We start from the raw sequence: 15,322 nt of genomic DNA, 5'->3' as shown, positions 1-15,322 counted from the left end.
AATTGCTGCTCAGATTGTTATTATTATTATTATTATTATCATCTATGTGTATAGCACCACAAAGTTCCGTAGCACTGATTTGGTACAGAGATAGGAGTATGCAGTGACAAGGAATTCTCATCATTTAAAAAAAAAACCATGACAGACTAAATACATCTAGTACAGGAGAAAGAGGGTCCTGATTCAAAGAGCTTAAATTCTACATTTTGAGGGTACATAGACATAAGTTTTGGGGTAGCTTGTCAGGTGGGATGTAGTTGCAGTAGTGAGTCAAGGCAGTTCAAGATTTATTTTGGCTAGGATGAAAAACAGAGGAGAGATGGTAAGCCTCTCTGAAAAGGTGGGTTTAGAACGAGTGTCTGAAGCTATACAAGGTTGGAGACAGTCTTATGGAGCAGGGTAGAGAATTCCAGAGGACAGTAGCAGCAAATGAGACATCTTGGAGGTGGGAGAGGGACATAGAGATAATAGTAGTGGAGAGATGTAGGTCAGAGGTTGATCGAAGAGGACGTGTCGATGAGTATTTGTAGATGAAAGAGGAAATGTAGTTGGGAGTGAGGCTGTTGAGTGCTTTATAGGTTAGGTTAATATTTTGAATTGTATCCTGGAGTTTTTGGGTAGCCAATGTAGAGACCTGAAGAATGGAGCAGTTGATGTAGATCAGCGACTTTGATGTATGAGTCTAGCTGAAGCATTCATAATAGATTGGAGAGGGAAGAGACGGTGTTTGGGAAGGCTATTTAGAAGTAAATTGCAGCAGTCAATGCATGACAAAATGAGGGAATTAATTAGTTTTTTTATAGATTCTTGAGTAAGGAAAGGTTTAAGTCTGGAGATGTTTCGTAGCTGTGGAAGTGAGTATGAGTTCAGAGTCAAGTATGACCCTGAGACAGCGGAGCTGGAGCGAGATGTTGAGAATTTTCCAGTTGTAAGATAAATGTCAGGTGGGGGGGTAAAAAGATGCTCAGTTTTAGAAAGATTTAGTTGGAGTTAGTGCAAGGACATCCAAGAGGAAATTGCAGAGAGACAGTTGGTAATCTGGTAAAAGCGTAAAGAGAGAGAGAGAAATCAGGAGAGGAAATATAGACTTGGGTATCATCAGCACATAAGCAGTACTGGAACCCAAAGGAGGATATAAGCCTTGCTATACTCCAACTGAGAGAGTCAAGGGATCAGAGGATATGCTGTTAAAGGGAACTGTAAACAAGAAGTTTGAGAGACATTAAGCTGTGTCTCAGATGCCAAAAGAATGTAAACTTTGTAAGAAAAGAGGATAGTCAACTGTGACAAAAGTTGCAGACAGATGCAGAAGAGTTAGTAAGGAGCAGTGCCCCTTTGCTTTACCTGCTGCCATTGGGTCTGAGGTGTCCTGCATTTTGGTTTAGGAAATCTGGTTAAATTAATAAAATACACCCACTCATATTGTTTAAAAAATTAAAGACTGAGGTTCTACATGTGCTGTGTACAAAAAGAAACTTTGGAGTATCTTTAAAACATTGCATGCATGAGATAAAAACTATATATACAAATGGACAAAAATAAAATAAAAAAAGATCTTTCTATGCAGTTTGTTTATGCACTCATGTGGGTCCCATATAAAAAGCCTCCACACATAGGTGGACTGTAAATCTGCTCATACGAATATAGAAAACACTAAATCTTTTTTTTATTTATTTTTTTAAAATCACCTGCTTCTTACTATTGTTTTACTTGATTCAGATATCCTGTGTGCCTTCCTCAAGGGAGTTATTTCAAAGTGAGTGAGTCATGTTTGTGTCTCCCATAATCCAGCAGTAACTAATCATTTAGGGCAAGATTATGAATGGACACTGACATCTTAAATCTCTGCAAAAGCTTTTTGTAGCCTTCCCCTAAACCATAATGTTGAACAATCTTTGTTTTCAGGTCATTTGAGAGTTGTTTTGAGGCCCCCATGTTGCCACTCTTCAGAGGAGAGTCAAAGAGAACAACAACTTGCAATTGGCCTCCTTAAATACCTTTTCTCATGATTGGATGCACCTGTATATGAAGTTCAAAGCTTAATGGGCTCACCAAACCAATTGTGTGTTCCAATTAATCAGTGCTAGGTAGTTACAGGTTTTCAAATCAACAAAATGACAATGGTGCCCAAATTTATGCACCTGTCTAATTTAATTTTGATGCATATTGCACATTTTCTGTTAATCCAATAAACCTAATTTCACTACTGAAATATTACTGTGTCCTTCAGTTATTTGATAGATCAAAATGAAATTGCTGATCCAGCAATGAAAATTAAAATTAAAAATTAAAATTAAAATTAAAATCATGGAAATTGTCAGGGGTGCCTAAACATTTGCATACAACTGTATATATACAGTATACAACAGAAGTGAGTACACCCCAGTGCAATATCACTTAAAGGGACACTGTACCCAAAATTTTTCTTTTGTGATTCAGATAGAGCATGAAATTTTAAGCAACTTTCTAATTTACTCCTATTATCAAATTGTCTTCATTCTCTTGGTATCTTTATTTGAAATGCAAGAATGTAAGTTTAGATGCCGGCTCATTTTTGGTGAACAACCTGGGTTGTCCTTGCTGATTAGTGGATAAATTCATCCACCAATAAAAAAGTGCTGTCCAGAGTACTGAAACCAAAAAGAAGCTTAGATGCCTTCTTTTTCAAATAATGATAGCAAGAGAACAAAGAAAAATTGATAATAGGGGTAAATTATAAAGTTTCTTAAAATTACATGCTCTTTCTGAATTACAAAAGAAAAAATGTTGGTACAGTGTCCCTTTAAATGTCAAATGATTCAAAATTGTATAACCTAACAGTAATTGTATTATGTCTAAGTTTTACAGTAGCGTATTTGCTCTTAAGTAAAATTAAAAACAGTTTAGATTTATTATATTTAACCCCTATCATGCCGCTGCCGGACCCCACCGCAACTAAATAAAAGTATTAACCACTATTCTGCTGCTCCCGGACCCCACAACAACTAAATAAGTATTAACCCTTATTCAAATTATATAAATATACTATTAAAAATTACTAAATTACAAAAACAAACAAACACTGAGTTACAAAAACAAACACTAAGTTACAAAAAAAACACAGTATCAAAAATAAAAATGAATTACACCTAATCTAATAGCCCTATCAAAATATAAAGCCCCCCCAAAATAAAACACCCCCTAGCCTACAATAAACTAATAATGGCCCTTAAACGGCCCTTTTGCGGGGCATTGCCACAAAGAAATCAGCTCTTTTACCTGTAAAAAAAAATACAAACACCCCCCAACAGTAAAACCAACCATCCAACTAACCAACCCCCACAAATAAAAACCCTATCTAAAAAACCTAATCTCCTCATTGCCCTGAAAATGGCATTTGTATGGGCATTGTCCTTAAAAGGACATTTAGCTTTTTTACATGACCAGGCCCTACTCTAAAAATAAAACCTACCCCAAAAAACCTTAAATAAACCTAACACTAACCCCCGATGATCCACTTACAGTTTTTGAAGTTCCGCTTGAAGGATCCATGCAGCCGGCAAGAAGTCTTCATCCAGGAGGCAAGAAGTCTTCATCTCGGCGGCCTCTTTGATCTTCACCCAGCCGGCAAAGCCTTCATACATGCGGCCTCTTATATCTTCATCCATCCGGCATGGAGCAGGTCCATCCTGAAGACATCCGGTGCTGAGCAGGTCCATCCTGAAGACATCCAGCTAGGAGCTCCTCTTCAATACGGTCTCCGCTGTAAACTGGATCTTGAATGCAAGCGACGTCATCCACAATGGTGTCCCTTGCATTCCTATTGGCTGAAAGGTTCCAATCAGCCAATAGGATTAGAGCTACTAAAATCCTATTGGCTGTTCCAATCAGGCAATAGGATTTGAGCAGCTCTCATCCTATTGGCTGTTCCAATCAGCCAATAGGATGAGAGCTCAATTCTATTGGCTGATTGGAACAGCCAATAGGATGAGAGCTGCTCAAATCCTATTGGCTGATTGGAACAGCCAATAGGATTTAAGCGGCTCTAATCCTATTGGCTGATTGGAACCTTTAAGCCAATTGGAATGTAAGGGACACCATCTTGGATGACGTCACTTGCATTCAAGATCCAGTTTACGGCGGAGACCGTATTAAAGAGGAGCTCCTCGCTGGATCTCTTCAGGATGGACCCCAGGATGAACATAAGCTTTCGCTGCTTTCAGACTCCTATTGATTCCTATGGCATTCGCGACATCCAGGATAGCGGATTGAAAATCAGGTACGCTGGGCCTGAATAGCCACGAGCGTACCGGTTAACTATTTCCTAACTTTTAAAAAGTGTCAAATAGTGCCAATTGTGTATTTGGAACATCTGTAATGACGTAAGCATCGATCTGTGTCGGATTGAGACCAGCAGATCGTATGTTACGTCACAGATTTCAACTTTTGCCGGTCTGTAGGCTTTGATAACTAAGTCGAATCAAGCTCGCCACATTTATGCTGCAGTATTCCAGCGTATTTGCGGTTGATGGCTTGATAGATATACCCCTGGGAGTCATCTTGTCAGACAGTATTTTGGTATATTGCAGGCATTCATGGTGCCATCTATTAATGTCATCTCCCCAACAACTTTTGCAGTAATCAGCCCCATATTGTCACTCTCCCACCTCCATGATTCACTGTTGGGACTATACATTCACTGTAATAATCCTGACCAGGGTTCACACCAAACATGCTGAGCAGAAAAATTGTATCTTGGTCATGGCCATCTTACCAAATAATGTGCTCCCAGTATTCATCAGGCTTTTCATGTTTTTTAGCAAAGTTTAATCTTGCAGTTTTGTGCCGAAGAGCAAGCAAGGGTTTTTTCCTTGGATGCTGTCCATAGAAGATTATATTATGCAATCTCCTTAGCACTGTCTGAGCTGTCACAGAAACTCCAATTTATATCGATAATCCCTGAGCCAAATCTGAAGCACTTGCCTTGTTGCAAATCTGAAGCACTTGCCTGTTGCCTTTTTATCAGAGCTAGATTGTGCAAGTAGCGCACTGTCCGTGGTGTCATTTTAGGAGGACAGCCACTGTGGCTCTGATTTTTGGCACTGTGTACCTCCTAATTACTGATGCAACTGCATTTTGACTGATTTTTAGTTAGTCACCAATCTTCCTGTATCCTTTTCCATCTTTGTGAAGTCTCACAATCAGATTTTTCAATTCCTCTGGTAATTCTTTTCCATGTGGAAACATGATCCAAGCTTGCAGATAGACACAGCCCATTGGTCAAAAAATTAGATTGTTCTGTTAACTATGCTCATGTAATTAGGTTAATTGAAAATCATAGGTGTACTCAGTTTTGTTTCAGTGATCTAACTTGTGTCTCAGTGACCACAGGTGTATTCACTTTTGTTGCATTAAGTTACTACTTTGGGGCCTGTATTTTCAATACAATCTTTCTTAAGTATTTGTTTTTGATTGGGTATAATAGGAAATACTCTTCTTGCCAACTTAGAAATAAAACAATTATTAAGAGGAGATACAATTTTGAATAATTTGATATTTAAGTAATATTGCCCAGGGGTGTACTCACTTTTGTTGTATACTTTATATATATATATATATATATATATATATATATATATATATATATATATATATATATATATATATATAAATATCTATCTATCTATCTATCTATCTATCCATATTTATATATATATATATATATATATATATATATATATATACAACACACAGAAAACCCGGCACTCGCCAGCAGATTCACAGCAATGTTTAAAAGCAAAACTGGGGGAAGTCAGTTACATTTGGCGCCAAAGGATCAAGCCCAAGACCACGACAAGGTCTCCCCCTTCCTGGGACCCTAAACCAACACCCACACAATGCATACTTCCAAACAAACAAACTGGGAACCTCACAGGGTGACACAGGCTTTTTTAACCTCCCCTATGTAAATACAAAACACAGGAATGGACCGCACTCACAGACTGGACTGGGTACACATCCTAAGCCACAACAAACTCCACATCCCTGAACACTGACAGACAGCTGCAAAGTTCCCAGCAACCCAGGCAGTTAACCCCAGAGCAACCTGGGTGACAGGTCCGCAGGAGAGCATTACAAACCTTATTAACACAACACACAGAAAACCCGGCACTCGCTAGCAGATTCACAGCAATGTTTAAAAGGACCACGACAAAGTCTCCCCCTTCCTGGGACCCTAAACCAGCACCCACACAATGCATACTTCCTGTGTTTTATATATATATATATATATATGTGTGTGTGTGTGTCTATATATGTGTACCTATGTATTTATATGTGTATATATGTATTTACAGACATATATAAACACATAAATGCTTATGTACACATATCTAGACGCACACAGATTGATATATAGATAGATAAGATAGATAGATAGATGATAGATAGATAATAAGTGCATTGGAGCCCTTTGCAGTTAAGTAGATGAAAACATGTAAAATCATATCTATGCAATATTCATATTTAATAAAGTGTTATAGTTATACTGTGTATTTACTATACATATTTCATATTTCAATGTTCTGCACATAGCAGAATATGTTCTATGTATTTCTAAATATATATTCCTATATTATATATATATATATATATATATATATATATATATATATATATATATACAAGGAGTGCAGAATTATTAGGCAAATAAGTATTTTGACCACATCATCCTCTTTATGCATGTTGTCTTACTCCAAGCTGTATAGGCTCGAAAGCCTACTACCAATTAAGCATATTAGGTGATGTGCATCTCTGTAATGAGAAGGAGTGTGGTCTAATGACATCAACACCCTATATCAGGTGTGCATAATTATTAGGCAACTTCCTTTCCTTTGGCAAAATGGGTCAAAAGAAGGACTTGACAGGCTCAGAAAAGTAAAAAATAGTGAGATATCTTGCAGAGGGATGCAGCACTCTTAAAATTGCAAAGCTTCTGAAGCGTGATCATCGAACAATCAAGCGTTTCATTCAAAATAGTCAACAGGGTCACAAGAAGCGTGTGGAAAAACCAAGGCGCAAAATAACTGCCCATGAACTGAGAAAAGTCAAGCGTGCAGCTGCCAAGATGCCACTTGCCACCAGTTTGGCCATATTTCAGAGCTGCAACATCACTGGAGTGCCCAAAAGCACAAGGTGTGCAATACTCAGAGACATGGCCAAGGTAAGAAAGGCTGAAAGACGACCACCACTGAACAAGACACACAAGCTGAAACGTCAAGACTGGGCCAAGAAATATCTCAAGACTGATTTTTCTAAGGTTTTATGGACTGATGAAATGAGAGTGAGTCTTGATGGGCCAGATGGATGGGCCCGTGGCTGGATTGGTAAAGGGCAGAGAGCTCCAGTCCGACTCAGACGCCAGCAAGGTGGAGGTGGAGTACTGGTTTGGGCTGGTATCATCAAAGATGAGCTTGTGGGGCCTTTTCGGGTTGAGGATGGAGTCAAGCTCAACTCCCAGTCCTACTGCCAGTTTCTGGAAGACACCTTCTTCAAGCAGTGGTACAGGAAGAAGTCTGCATCCTTCAAGAAAAACATGATTTTCATGCAGGACAATGCTCCATCACATGCGTCCAAGTACTCCACAGCGTGGCTGGCAAGAAAGGGTATAAAAGAAGAAAATCTAATGACATGGCCTCCTTGTTCACCTGATCTGAACCCCATTGAGAACCTGTGGTCTATCATCAAATGTGAGATTTACAAGGAGGGAAAACAGTACACCTCTCTGAACAGTGTCTGGGAGGCTGTGGTTGCTGCTGCACGCAATGTTGATGGTGAACAGATCAAAACACTGACAGAATCCATGGATGGCAGGCTTTTGAGTGTCCTTGCAAAGAAAGGTGGCTATATTGGTCACTAATTTGTTTTTGTTTTGTTTTTGAATGTCAGAAATGTATATTTGTGAATGTTGAGATGTTATATTGGTTTCACTGGTAAAAATAAATATTTGAAATGGGTATATATTTGTTTTTTGTTAAGTTGCCTAATAATTATGCACAGTAATAGTCACCTGCACACACAGATATCCCCCTAAAATAGCTATAACTAAAAACAAACTAAAAACTACTTCCAAAACTATTCAGCTTTGATATTAATGAGTTTTTTGGGTTCATTGAGAACATGGTTGTTGTTCAATAATAAAATTAATCCTCAAAAATACAACTTGCCTAATAATTCTGCACTCCCTGTATATATATATATATATATATCTTTTCATATATATATATATATATATATATATATATATATATATATATATATATATATATATATATATAAACAAAATACTACCAGATATACTGTATGCAGAAACATGTATTTAAGAATAAATAGGACATATTCTGCTATGTGAAGTACATTGAAATGTGAAATACTCATATTTTTATGTCGGGTTGAGCATATGTGATCAGGTTTGCGGGCAAGTAGAGTGTTAGGTTTTTTTTTGCTTTTGTTTGCTCCATTGACTTCTTTGGGAAATAGGTTATCACATGCGCAATATTCTAAGTTCGTCATTTTACACGTGTCGGGTTGCTTACTTCTAGCACAGTTAATGCTCTAGCTAGAGCGTTAAATAGCGTTCCACTTACATTCCCTCTCCAGTCCACCTCTCTATGTCCTCTTGATCATAAAATTATTTTTTAATTAGTAAAACATCCTTTTTTTTTTCTTTTTTTTTTTAGACATCAACATATTATCACATCCGGGAAATAATAGTGCAACTTCTCCGAACAGTGAACAGATCTGTCATAATGATGGAACGTGATCAGGATTTAACTGTAAGTAAATTAACCCTTCATCCATGTTTTTAGAAATATTTAAAATGTCAGAAATAGTTATTATTGGGTTTGAGTCACTTTGAGTAGTCAGGAAATATGACTTCAGAACTTCAGAGATGACAGTTATATTACAAAGATGTTACTTTTCTTGTTCATTACATGAATATAGAAAGGCATCAGAATTTAGAAAGTAGTCAAAGACTGCTATGTATAAATAGACTACTGGTTACAACAGGGTCTCCAACCTTATCAAATAGTTATATTTAGAGGTACGTGCCACATCGGTATTTAAGTAGTTTATTCTTGTTAGTTCTGACATTGTGTAGAAGACGGGTTAAAAAAATCTCCTTTAAAATATAATTGAAATAATGTGTTAGTGAATACTTTACAGCACTTATTTCATCTCCTGATTCTAGCTAAACAGGCACACCAGGGAACCTTTTTTTTCTATATGCCTGTACTTTAATTTGTCAGGTGACCTGCATTTTAAATTCTTAGCAATAGCAATACATTTGTTAAGCCCAATTTCCAACACTTCTCAGATGACTTTGCAAACTAAAAAGGCATAAAAAGTAGTTAAAATGCGCTGTGGAAAATTACTATTTCTGCCCATTTGAAAATCATTAACAGTAGAATTTAAGAGCGATTTATTTTAAACAATAGCGTATATTGATTATTTAATGATGTGTCAGTTTGACATTGGTATATGCAAGCACTTCCTTTCGATACTTTAATGCACTTTTTCATCAGCATCATAACCATTATTATCATTTTATATATATATATATATATATATATATATATATATATATATATATATATATATATATATATACTATATATATATATATATATATATATATATATATATATATATATATATATATATATATATATATATATATATATAAATTATATTCAGAATGGCAGAAAAAAATGGATACAAGAAACTGGATTAAAGAATATTTGAAATGAGGATGCTCAGGATCTTTTGGTGAGAAAGCCTGTGTATTAAATCAATACAGTAATCTTCAGGTGTGAATCTGTACTTGTTTTACACTTATTTAGGTAATCTCATTCACAGCACTTTTTTTTTTTGTGTTAGGGTCAGGAAGTTAAATATTATCTTTTGCAATGTTCTGCATGGTGCTAACTTTTTATACTGTACTGTAAAATTGAAAACCATCCAAATACGCAGAATTCAGCGTATGATATGAAGAAACTGTTAGACAGCTACAACACAAAACTGTGGAGAGGTGCTAAAACTCCAACTAAATGAATATCCCTAGATTCTCAGAACTCTGTTAGTGACTACTTGATTGGTACAGAGAGTTCTCTAAAAAAGTTCAAATTAATTTTGTGGGTGCTCTCATGAACTTCTCTTAGCTTTTCGAAAGTTCTATTTCCAATCTGAAATATGTGTCAATCTAAAAAAAGAAAAAAAAATCTCATTATAGTGTACAATATTCATGTTTTAGAAAAACGTATTTAATGATTTTTCTACAAATTCACAATTAAAATATATGTGATTTTTGTAGATAAATCATTTGATAGGCTTTACTAAAGGATTATGATATACGCCTATATATGAACTCTAATTACATTTAAAATAGGAAAACTCCACATTTTCAGTACTAAATCAATTTAAAGAAATATTTTGTTTGACATTAGTATATCCCTTTAAGAGTTAGTGATAAATGTTGTAGCTGCTTCGTGTTAGGTAACCAACAGTTACAGAGTGCTCCCAGGCAAGGCCTTATTTATGTATTGAAATACTTTGCAGGAGTTAAACACATGATTCGCAAGAGATGCAAGTGTTAATATAAAAATAATTTAACTATTTAACATTATAATGTCACTTTCAACATCAGCTCATCTAATTTGAACCGAAGGGAGATTACTACATTCTGCATACTTAAGACACCATTAAAAGTCAGAAAAAAATAAAGAAAATCGTTTTAATTTAGGCCTACCTCTAAAATGTATTTGAGCAGAGGTGCTACACTGATCCTTTTAGTCAGTGCAACGTGTTCTACAGTATGTCGAACTATATGGAATAAGCCAATGACACGAGTGCTTAAATATGACTGTACTATCCTTTTAACTCAACATTTCTAGTTCCTATCAGTAGGATACCAACTTCAAGTAAGTTTATTATTCATTTTAATTAACAAATTATTTTTCTAAAAGAGCATTTATTAGGGTGTATTCGGTCAGTAAAAAATAAACTTCTTTACATATATTTTTTTTATATATAGGTTTTCACTACATGGAAGAAAAAAAATCTTTAAATGCTAAATTAGCTTTTTCCAGAAAACCATCTTGTTGAAAAAAGACAGCATAGGCTTTTTAATATTGATAACTTTAAATGCATGTGTATTATTTGTTTGGCTTTATGCAATACATACTGTGTAATAGATTGTCTTTTAGATTTTTGCCATTAGTGAGCATCCTGGGGATTTCCAAGTCAATCAGTGAATGTCATGTCTATTAGTATGAATTAGATAGGCCTGTAGGTATTGAATACCTTTCATGATAAAAGGTGATTAGACTTTACATTCATTTTTCATCTATTACCACCAACAGTGACACAGTAATGCATCAAACCACTCTGCATACTTTCTGGCCCAAAAAGATTTTAATTAAGGGAGAGTGGAAGGCCACATGTGCTGCAAAAATATTCCTTAGCTAGTTAACCATATGAAACCTTACTAGAGAGCCTTATATCTTTATCAAAGACAAGCAGTCCCAGATGACCTTCACATCCATTCTAAAGTCTGGTACTGAGTATATTAATTATTATTAGTAGTAGTAGTAGTAGTAGTAGTAGTAGTATTCCTTTTTATTATTTTCATTTATTTGTAAAACACAAACATGTTCTGTAGAGCTGAGTACATGAACAGTGGTCACTGACACTTGGTATAATCCATCCTGATGTTGGGAGAGGTGGACCTTGCTGCTATGAGCTTACCATTTAGAGTTTTCTTAGTTGAAGAGACTTTAAAAAAGCCAGCATAAGGGTCATTATGCTGGGTTCAAATGCTGAGAATTTTTTGGAGGTACATGGTCAGCTTTACTAAATATATACATTTTTTTTAAAAAAGATCTATAAAGAATGGAGAGAAAATTGCAATGACAGATAGAGAGTTCCATAGATTAAGTATAAATTTAAATGGTGTGTGAGTTGGATTTGTTTGAGGTGCAGTTAAATAATTAAACTAAGTTTCTGCAATTGATGACCAGTGAGAGAGAAATGTTGCAATATTAATGAGACTTAAGAAAACAATAATAATAGACACACAGGAACAGGGATAGGCAAGGTGTCCATACACAGACACTGGTGTCTATGACTAGCCCTTCCAGTGTCCGCCACAACCTTAGTATATCTTTTCTTTCTGATTAAATGATAGGAATAAAAAAAAATATGTAGTGTGAATAAAGTTAGTGGCTTGTCAAGAGACTTCTAGCGATATTGGGTGATAAGTTATGGAATAAATAAAGCCTAAGGGAAATACTGGATGTGTATCTGCATCTGTATAATAACACCCAGCTCTATACAAAGACACAGTAGTGACACTGGCACATGCGTATAGCCAGACAAGGGCTGGTTATAGGGTCAGTGGTATCTGCATCAGTATAACAACACCCAGACTATATAATGACACAGTAGTGACACTGGCACATGCGTATAGCCAGACAAGGGCTGGTTATAGGGTCAGTGGTATCTGCATCAGTATAACAACACCCAGACTATATAATGACACAGTAGTGACACTGGCACTTGGGTATAGCCAGAGGAGGGCTGGTTATAGGATCAGTGGTATCTACATCAGTATAATAACACCCAGCACTATATAATGGCACAGTAGTGACACTGGCACATGGGTTTAGCCAGAGGAGGGCTGGTTATAGAATCAGTGGTATCTGCATCAGTATAATAACACCAAGCACTATAAAATAATGTTTTTTTATTTCAAATGTACCTTGGTGTCCTTCACTAAGGTCTGTACTTTGGAAAATGTCCACCTCAGCCTTTGTCTGTACCTATCCCTGCATAGAAAGTGAGCCTGCACAAGAAAGCCTTCCAAATTGTATTGGCAATTACATACCCACGTGCCCAGATCAGGGCCAGCTCAACCATGGGACCAAGTGGGTCCAATGGACCCAGGCCGCACTTGACAAGGGGCAGCACTTCAGTGACTGAGTCAGTCATTGTTAGACCCAGACCACTCCTGTCATCTGTCTTTGTGGGGGAAGTTACAGGCTCCCACCAGCAAAACCTCATCATGGACAAAGACTCAGAGCCAGTCAGGGTTGACATTTAAGGTGGGATAAGTGCATCACTTACCTAGCTTACTTCCCACTTATTGCACAATTGTGCATAAGCATTGGTTATATGCAGGTAGGCAGGCAGGCCTAGTAAGGTCGGTGGCCAGGATAGTAGGTTGATAAGCTAATCAAAGGATAAGGGATATAGAGGCGCTGGTCTGGTCTTGTCTGAAGCTTTGATTCAAGCCTGGGAATAAAGGACTTAATCTGAGAAATTTAGCGTCCGGCTTCTTAATTTAAATGTAACTGATGTGTTGAGTACAATCTCTTGATTCAGATGTAACTGCGAATAATAAAGTTTGCATTCAGGGTGTAGTCATACACTATGTGTATAATGTGCAGTATACTCACTCCGAAATAATCGGAATCCGGCTCCACCTCTAGTGCTTCTGATGGCTGGTAAAAAATTCCAAAAGGCAGCAAGCAAATATTCGTTTAAAAACAAACATTTATTAAAATGTCACTATGGACCAACATAAAAGCTCTCATAAATGGCTCTACGCGTTTCAACAATATATTCGTCTTTCTCAAGAGCAATAAAATTTGAAAGTGCTTGCACTTTCAAATTTTATTGCTCTTGAGATAGACGAATATATAATTGAAACGCGTAGAGCCATTTATAAAAGCTTTTTATGTTGGTCCATAGTGACATTTTAATAAATGTTTGTTTTTTAAACGAATATTTGCTTGCTGCCTTTTGGATTTTTTTACCAGCCATCAGAAGCACTACAGGTGGAGTCGGATTCCGATTATTTCGGAGTGAGTATACTGCACATTATAGAAACATAGAAACATAGAAACATAGATATTGACGGCAGATAAGAGCCATAGGCCCAGCAAGTCTGCCCGACCTTACCTAACAGTATAAACTTATCTAGTTCGTAGGATAGCCCTATGCTTGTCCCATGCATTTTTAAAGTCCCCCACAGTGTTTGTTGCTACTACCTCTTGAGGAAGTTTATTCCATAAATCAATCACTCTTTCTGTAAAGAAGTGCTTCCTCAAATTACTTCTGAATCTACTACCCTTTAGCTTGAGCTCATGACCCCTTGTTCTTGAATTTTCCATTTTATGTAAAATACCCACAGCCTCAGTTTTACTAAACCCTTTAATGTACTTGAAAGTTGCTATCATATCACCTCTTTCCCTTCTCTCCTCTAAGCTATACATATTTAGGTCATTGAGCCTATCCTGGTAAGTTTTATTTTTTAGACCATGTACCATTTTGGTAGCCCTCCTTTGCACAGATTCAAGTTTGTTAATATCCTTCTGAAGATATGGTCTCCAGAACTGCACACAATACTCAAGATGAGGCCTAACTAATGATCTATAAAGTGGCATAAGAACCTTACTATTTCTGCTGCAAATACCTCTACCAATACATCCAAGCATTCTGCTAGCCTTACTCGCTGCATTACTACATTGTTTACTAAGTTTTAAATCATCTGAAATAATAATTCCCAAGTCCTGTTCCTCGTCTGTAACAGCCAGTAAAGTGTCATTGAGTCTGTAATTAACATTTGGATTTTTCTTCCCTAAATGCATTATTTTACACTTTGCTGTGTTAAACTTTAGACCCCAGTCATTTGTCCAATCCTCCAATTGTTGTATATCACTTCTCATTTTGTCTACCCCCCCTGGAACATCCACTCTGTTGCAAATTTTTGTATCATCTGCAAAGAGACATACTTTCCCCTGTAGCCGTTTGCTGATATCGCAGATAAATATGTTAAACAAAACAGGCCCCAGAACTGACCCCTGAGGAACACCACTAGTAACAGCCCCCTCTGCTGAATGAACTCCATTTACTAAGACACTTTGTTTTCTGTCCTTAAGCCAGCATTCCACCCAGTTCACAATTTTTGAATCTAGACCAAGGAGATATAGTTTGTGAATAAGTTTATTGTGTGGGACGGTGTCAAATGCTTTGCTGAAATCTAGATATGCTACATCAACTGCTCCTCCCTTGTCTAATACTTTTGTTACATAATCAAAGAAGTCAATTAGATTAGTCTGACATGATCTCCCTGAAGTAAAACCATGCTGATTTTGGTCCTCTAAATTGTTTGTCTTTATGTAAGTCATAATTCTTTCTTTTAAGAGGCTTTCCATTAATTTCCCTACTACTGAAGTTAAACTAACTGGCCTGTAGTTGCCAGATTCTTCTCTACTGCCCTTTT

At 36.5% G+C, this 15,322-nt stretch overlaps 1 protein-coding gene across 1 annotated transcript in view; it reads left to right on the top strand.

The window, feature by feature from the left end:
• The window catches only part of DOCK2 (dedicator of cytokinesis 2), a 1,640,323-nt gene that overhangs the window by 730,712 nt on the left and 894,289 nt on the right, over positions 1 to 15,322 (top strand). Inside the window, 1 exon segment of the mRNA XM_053718563.1 lies at positions 8,718 to 8,813. Within this exon segment, the coding sequence (XP_053574538.1) occupies positions 8,718 to 8,813 (96 nt within the window).

The sequence above is a fragment of the Bombina bombina genome, chromosome 6, assembly GCF_027579735.1.
Source record: "Bombina bombina isolate aBomBom1 chromosome 6, aBomBom1.pri, whole genome shotgun sequence".
In the NCBI taxonomy this organism is placed as follows: domain Eukaryota; kingdom Metazoa; phylum Chordata; class Amphibia; order Anura; family Bombinatoridae; genus Bombina; species Bombina bombina.
This window is presented reverse-complemented; position numbering and strand designations above follow the sequence as displayed.